We start from the raw sequence: 7,734 nt of genomic DNA on the forward strand, positions 1-7,734 counted from the left end.
AGGGCAGCCATTTAAATCCTGGACAGAGTCATGCTGACACCTAGGGGTAGATGTTAAAAAAAAAAAAAAAAAAAGAGCCAGTCCGGAAAAAAACCGGGCCCAACCAGACACAGTAGCAGGTGGCAACTTGTACTCCCTGCAGCTTCTGAGAAGGAGCTTCTGTCCTTCCCTGCTCCTCTCGACCTGTCCCCAAATCAGCCTCCCTGCATGCCTAGAGAAGATGCCCAAAAATCTGTCCAGCGATCCCCCACAAAGGAGGGCAAAGTATGGCCTTCATCAAAACTGGCCGGTTCTGGACCCTGTCTAGTCTCCCATCTGCCTGAGAAAAGCAGCCATTTGGAGAGGAATGAGGTAGAGAATATGGAAAGCTGCAACGAGATACATCAGCAGGGCCTCCGTCCGGCAGAGGCACAGACCAGGAGGTTCCAAGCCTTCCAGAGGCAGCTAGAAACGCTTTCTTACCAAACTCACTGGCGCAGAGATGTTCAATGATGGCCTCAGATTTCAACTCATTGTCACAGGGAGGACACACCGTTGTGCCTGGGAAAGGAAGTAGGGAGAAACGGAACTGTAAGTTACAGAGCAGGAAGGGAGCAGCCCCTGGGGAAAAGATCGGCCCTGGGTCCAGGCTGAAAGTGGCTAAAGGTCTTCTGGAACTTCTGAAGGGGACCTGAGAATTGAAAACAAGAAGCCTTGAGCCCAGGGTCCACAACCAGAGCAGGCGCAGGTTTCTTGAAACATTTTGGCCCAGAGCTGCTAAATGTGACACAGTTATTTAAGCCAGCATAACCTGAGGCTGGGTGGGTGCAGGTCACGTGAATGATGACTTGTGGGGCGCTGTGAGTGCCGGGAAAAGCTGGCTTACAAACCCACAGAGATCTCTTCCTGGTGTTTGTTTCCCATCCTCTCCCTTCTCCTTTCAATACCATCCTCCGATTCCTGCCCCCTTCCCATTTCCACACTCCCAGCTAGCCTGCTGATCCCTCTGACCAGGTCTCCAGGAGTCAAGAGAGAAAGAAACTCAGCCAGACTCACAAACTCCAGCCCTCGGCCCCTGAACACCTCCTCTCCAAAAGGGCCACCGCAGCAGGAGGCCAGGGCAGGCGGGAGGGGTGGGGCACTAACAGGCGCTGCCAAATGGGAGGACAGGGCTGGATAGGAAGGGGTCCTTCAGAGGCTCTTTCCTGGGCAACTGTGAAGTGCTTTGAAGAGGAGGTGTGTGGGGGCAGACGTGCATAACGCTGGAAGGCAGCTCCACTGCCTGGGAGGAGATGTCTGAGGCCAGGGCAGAAGCCTCCTCCAAGCCAATATACTGCTGAAGTCAGAAAATCCAGTGGAGGTAAAGGACTCCGGCTTCCCAGGACAGAGGGAGAGCGGGATGGCGCTTTCCTCCAAGAGCTGAAGTGGCTTATCATCATTGTCATCACCTTCACCTATCAAGCAGCCTGGAGCTTATCGACTGTCTAGGAAAACATCACGAGCACATTCTAGGGGCACCCCACCCCCGGGCACAGCACAGGAGGCCAAGCCAGGCTGGAGCTGAAGAGCACAGGAAAGTCACCGCTGACCCTGCACTGGGGGAGTGCAGGTGGGGCTTGGTGTGCTTGAAGCCCACTGCTCTTCATCCTCCTCCACCATGGCTTCCGTGGCAGCATCTCCCTCCCCATCAGCCCCCCTTATGGCTCAGACATTGAAATAGGCAAAGGCTCCCTAAGTGGAAGAGAAGAGGGGACCTGCAGAGCACCCCCAGATCAAGGCTGCCCTCAGGACACAAGTGGCCCATAGACCACTCCCTACTTCCAAGCAGGGTCCCTGCAGGGCCCAGCAGAGACCCCATCCTTAGTTTTTATTGACACATTCCTCTCCCACCTTTACTCTGCACCCAGGAGCAAACACCTTCCAGATTCTCAGTGCAGTTAAGAACCACACTCCCAGCAGACGATAGCATGACTGTCCTTAGCCCAGATGCTGGAAATTTGCTTTGCACCCAGAACTTGAGACTGGGTTCTAGAGGTGGTAATCCTCACAAAGGAGACAACTTACCACAAATTTTGCATTATGGTTTTTGCTTCCACATGGGGAAAAGGAAGTGTGACAATATGGAAAGGACCAGGTTACTTGCACAAGGAGAGTGAACTGTGCTTTTGGGTTTTCCTTGTTTAGGTTATTTTGAAAAAGGAAAAGTGGGAGTTACACAAACACACATTGCAACGTTCTGTGAATACAATCTTGACCAAATAGTGAAGTCAGGGTGATCCAAACATAAAGGGCACATCTCTGCCCGCTCCACACACTCACTGCATCTCCTCTGGACACTTGAAGTTTGCCTGAACCAATCGGCCAAGGAGGGCTCTGCACTTCTCAGGGACATTTTCCTCAGTCCCGTCAATTACATTTGGACTTCAGTGCCTCTCAGAGTGGCAGGAGCTCGTTGGGGTGGGCTCTGTGTGTTTTTACCACGGCTTTCCCCTATCTCAGCTTTTCTAACGGCTGACTCTGGAGCAGCCTGATCCAGAGAGAGAAAGAGAAATGTGTGATGCGGTATTAACCTGCGCCTCATTGGTGCGTCTTGGGGCTCTACAGGCTGCCTCTGCAGGAGAAATCCACCCAGTCATCCTTCTGAGAGGTGGAACTAAATCGCTGTTTTCAGTTGTATTTAAAATAATGTTTAAAGCAAATGAACAAAAAAAGCAAAGGTTTTGTGTTTATTAATATTTAAGGGTGTGTGGAGGAGACAGCCCAACAGCTGAATCAGGATTAAGTGATTTTTGTGATATATCAATCCACACACACACAAGTGCTTTCTCAGTCTCTCTCTCTCTTCTCTCTTTCCCTTTCTCACACACAGCCCCCACAATCTTCCCTGGCCAGTTCCTGGGGGGACCAAAAGGGAGCCCTAAGGAAGGCTTTCTGGGGAACAGAGGGCTCTGTGGCCTCTGCCATGCTGACTAAATGCACAACATGCCCAAGCAACAACAAAATCAAACCCAATGTGCTGGCTCATACAACTTCAACCAGTAAAACCAGGCAGAGAGGGAAACAATGCATCAGCCTGGGAGTTCACAGTTCTAATGGAAGTGCCAAATTCAGAAATGACTTCCCTAGAAAAAGAGCAATTGCCTCTTCCCTAACAGGAGCTTCTATGGCTTGGGTATCAGCCTTTGCAGGGGAAAAATGTCAAGTCATTTCTCATTATCAGGTTTCTCCTTAATAACACATGACCACGGACAGCTGGCCAATAACCCAAAACTGAATATGCCCAAGTGTGTGAACAGAAACCAGTATGCAAAGATATGACACTGCTTTGAAAATGCATTTTAATTTTAAAGAATAAAAGCATAAAGAATAAACGAATAAAAGAGTAGTGCATGCATACTTATTCTCATTGGAAAGTGCCAGTTACTATCCCACAGCCACAAGCCATAAGGTTATGGGGATCAGTAGTCTGGTTTGTCTTGACCTGCCCTCTACACACCTACACACACACACACGCCCCATCCTCCCCTCCACAGGGACCTCGCAGGAAATCACGTGGGGCTCCCTTACACCAGGGATTGCAGTCCTGGGGAGGGTGGTGTGCCATCTCAGGGCAGAGCCCCCCACCAAAACCACTGAGGGGAAAACCAGTCCCAAGCTCCACGCCCGACCGGCCCTCTCCCCACTTTTCTCTTTGTTCCTCAAAGACCTGTCTTGGGAGGGTGACTACCTGAGCGCTGCTGGGAGGAGTGGAGGTGAGTCAGGACGGTTCCAAGCCAGGCTGAGAAGGGCGCCGACCAGTGGAACTGCAGCCAAGGGGCAAAAGGTGTCCGGAAGACAGCGATTATGGGGTTTCCCCATCCCATCACAGCCTTTTGGGGGCTGGGGTGAGGGATTCTTTCCTCTCTTCTTCAGGCAACCCGTCCAATCCCCCCATGTTCCCTGTGGACTGCAGCACCTTTTCCGCAGCCGAGCCCCCTAAGGTGTCCACTCATGTCTGCAGACGGTCCCAGAAAGAGACCATCGGAGGCCATTGGGAATGGACTCCAGGTCAGGGCCGGGCACAGCCTCTCAGGGCAGGGCCGGGCTAATCCCCGCTGGCTGAGGAAGGGGAGAAGGAAATTCCCGCAGGCTGCAGGGGATGGGTGCACGCCAACAGAACACAAGGCGCTTTGTTTGCTCCAGGTAACTGCTCAGTTCTCGCTCGCAAAGTGCAGTTGCATCCGCTACCCTCACTCCACTCCCACCACCAGAGTTGACCCTGAGAGCAGCGGGGCCCAGACCTGGCCACTGCGGGCAATCAGTGCCATTCCCATCCAGCCATCCAACGTCAGTCACTGTGGACCCATCTCCACCCTCCCTAGAATAAGCAAAAGCATCTAAAATTTGGGGTATCCCTTTCCCCAACCTGCCCGAATCCTCCCTCTGAGGAGCCAGGTGACTGCACGCCCCTCTTTTAGCATCAATAACAGAGGTTAAAGACACTTTAAGGTGAGCTAAGTGTAGGCAGTCTTTCTCCCCCACCCTAAAGGCCCTCCTCAAAAAGCCCTCAGGAAGCCTGCGTCTGTGCTAAGCGCAGCTGAGGTACAGCTCCCCAATCCCTGACCCTCTCCACACCTCAGAGCCTAAACTTCGCTTCTAAAGAATTCTGGGTTGAATTTACTTCTACAGAAGTCAGGTCTGTGATGTGTATATTTTATCTTTATATTTATTTCATTTTATTTGACTTCCCAGGATTTTTTTTTCTTCCCCCTCAAGAATTGCTCTTTAAACATAAGGGGGTTTTGAGAGGAACCTCGGGCCGGTCCCTCAGGCTGTTAGGAAAGTCTCCAATTTGCAGAGCCGCTCTCCCCGGGAGGAGATGAACAATGAGCTAATTACATTTTTATCTTTCTAATGAGCTGAGGATTTGTGTAAATGAGAAAAGCAGGGGGTACGCTAGAGGGAGGGAGAAAAGACTTTCCACCCCCAGCCCTCCGAGGGCAGAGCTGGTACCTGGAAGGGGTGGAGAAACAGAAGTCCCCACGGTTCCTAAACTTTCTCAGCCAGTTATGCAGCAATCCCAAGGCTACTTGACTGAATGACCAGTGAAGGAAAGGGCTTGGTTTTATTTTTTAAATCTTTGTCGAACCTATGAAAATAAACAAAAGCTGCTCCAAGCATTCTCTCGGCCTTTCTGAACTTTCTACGCTTTGGGTTTTTGTTTTTTTCCTTCCATCTCAGAGGTTAAAAACTTCGATAGGGACTCGGAGTCCTCCTAGAGGAGAGGGAAGCTCCCCTGTTATTTAAAGCGCAAGGCTTTGTTTCAGGTATGCGAAAGGCGAAGTTGGATCCCAGGAAGAGCGGCTCCGGGGACCACAGCGAGTCCCTGCGAGGCCGAGGCGCAGAGCTGCCGCTCCCGGGCCAGCCCCGCCGTGCACCTGGGTCGCGAGGGGCGCTGAGCGATACCTGGGACAGACCAGACGCGCTTAGGAATCACGTGCACAGCATGCGAGCAACCTCCGGCCCTCAGTCCCCAGCACCGGGACCCAGCGGCGGGCGGGCGTAGGGTGGCGCGGGTTCTCCTGCAGCTCCGGCCGGGGGATGGAGGGGGCGGCTCGCGCACGTGGGAGGAGGCAGCCTTACCTTGGGGCTTGGAGGCTTCGGTGGCATTGGGCGGCGTCATGGCGATGCAGACGTCCCCCTCGGGGAACTTGTCACACTTAAGCATCTCGGGCCAGTAGAAGCCGAAGAACTGCATGACCGGCTCACACGAGTCGCGCACGGCCTCGCAGAGCCAGCGGCACGGGTAGATGGGCCGGTCCAGGCAGACGGGCGCGAAGAGCGAGCAGAGGAAGACCTGGGTGCCGGCGTGGCAGTTCTTGTTGAGCAGGGGCACCCAGCTGCTGGCCTGCTGCTTCACCTCCGCCATGGTCTCGTGCTCCAGCAGGTTGGGCAGCACCATCTTCTTGTAGCCCACGTTGTGGCACAGCCGCAGGTCCGCGGGGATGTCCACGCACTGCGGCGGCTTGGTGTAGAAGCGCCCGCTCTGGTACGGGCCGATGTCCGACTGGAAGCTCACGTAGTCGTACTCGCTGGCCGAGCCCACGGCCAGAAGCGCCGCGCCCAGCGCCAGCAGCACGCCGAGGGCTGCCCCGCGGCGGCCCCCCACGCTGCGCCCGCTGCCCATGCCGGCTCTGCGCCCTGTTCACCGCGACGTCGGGGCTGCCTCCGCCGCCTCCCCGCGCGCGTCCTGCCGCAAACTTCCAGGGACCTCCGGGGACAAAAGGCGCCGTCCCCAGCGCTGCCCGGCTCCGCGGCCGCAAGCTGCTGCCCGGTACCCCCCGCCGGTGGCGGCCCTCGGCCTGCGGTCGGAGGCGGCGCGGGCGGGGAGCCGGCGCTGCGGGCTGGGTGCGCCCCGGCTCCGGGAGGTGCGGCGAGCAGGAAGGCGCGGGGCGGCGGGCGCGCGGCACCGACTCCAGAGGCTGCAGGGCTGGAGTGCGCGGGGCTCCTACGGCCGAGCCCTCGGAGCCGCCCCGCGCAGCCAATCAGCTCCCGGCGGGGCGAGCCGCACTCGTTACCACGTCCGTCACCGGCGCGGGAGCCAATCGCCTCCCTCGCGAGCGGGTTCGGTTTACTAGAACCAGACGCGGCTCAACACCCCTTAAAAAACAAAACCAAAAATACATAAATAAAAGGGGGAGGAGGAAAGAGACAAGGGGAAAAAAAGAAGGGGAATGGATCATGGCGTGGGGTGGAGAGAGACCAGGGCGGACGCTGTAATTAACTCGCATTGGCTTGCAGAGAAGCGGGAGCCTGGATCATACTTGCAAACCCATGAAATTATGAAGACTTTTTTTTTTTGAGACAAAGTTTCGCTCTTGTTGCCTAAGCTGGAGTGCAATGGCGCTATCTCCGCTCACTGCAACCTCCGCTTCCCGGGTTCAAGCGATTCTCCTGCCTCAGCTTCCGGAGTAGCTGGGATTACAGCCGCGTGCCACCACGCCCCCGCTACTTTTTTGTATTTTTAGTAGAGACGGGGTTTCACCATGTTAGCCAGGCTGGTCTCGAACTCCTGACCTCAGGTGATGCTCCTGCCTTGGCCTCCCAAACTTTTTTTTTCTTTTTCTTTACACTGCTTCCTAATTTCAACCAACAGCCCTTTAGACTAGCGGCTCCTCTCCTCGGTTCTCTAGCTGCGGTGCAGACAGGTGGTTTCCCAACTAACAGGGGGTCAGGAAGGCTGAAGCGAGGGAGGTCTGCTTGTAAATCCCTAGTGGGCCTGGCTGGGCTCCCTGGAAGGCGAGGCGAAGGCGCAGTTGGAGCTGTTTGCTGTGAGCAACACCTCTCCAGGTGGGGCCGCCCGTGGTGGCCCTCAACACTGGGGCAGTGGGTGGACTTTGCCCGGTGTGGCGGCAGGAAGAGCTGCTAGCAACGGTATTAGCTCTGGGAGGGCACTTTTTAAAATATATAATATATATTTCAATAGAAAAACCCTACTCAAGTCCTAGCCCGGGCGACAGCACATCTGTGTGTTTGTGGTGTGGAAAGCCAAAACATTAAAAACATATGTGCACTTATCAGCGTGGCTGGTGTAAATACCAAGTCCATCACTCAGGCACACATGCTAAGGTCAGACCCAGTCCAGGAACTTCAAGTTAAAATCAAGGGTCCCCACTAGGGCAGACGCCAAGAGGACGGTATCAGCACAACAGCTCGGCCCCCAGGAACAGAAGTCTCTCTGCCACCTTCTACCTCGAATTCCTGAGAATTCTTCGT

General features: G+C 54.8%; 1 protein-coding gene across 2 annotated transcripts in view; it reads right to left on the minus strand.

The window, feature by feature from the left end:
- The window catches only part of SFRP1 (secreted frizzled related protein 1), a 47,996-nt gene extending 41,521 nt beyond the window's left edge, over positions 1-6,475 (minus strand). Inside the window, exons 1-2 of one of the 2 annotated variants that reach the window (XM_034965990.4) lie at positions 5,602-6,464; positions 463-540 (exon numbers count right to left, since the gene is read on the minus strand). In XM_034965990.4, the coding sequence (XP_034821881.1) occupies positions 463-540; positions 5,602-6,145 (622 nt within the window). In that variant the 5' untranslated portion in view covers positions 6,146-6,464. Of the gene's footprint in view, positions 1-462; positions 541-5,601 lie in introns of both variants that reach the window. The other variant, XM_055116503.2, reaches the window with a different exon arrangement.
- Positions 6,476-7,734: the final 1,259 nt, after the last annotated feature.

The sequence above is a fragment of the Pan paniscus genome, chromosome 7, assembly GCF_029289425.2.
Source record: "Pan paniscus chromosome 7, NHGRI_mPanPan1-v2.0_pri, whole genome shotgun sequence".
NCBI classification, from domain to species: domain Eukaryota; kingdom Metazoa; phylum Chordata; class Mammalia; order Primates; family Hominidae; genus Pan; species Pan paniscus.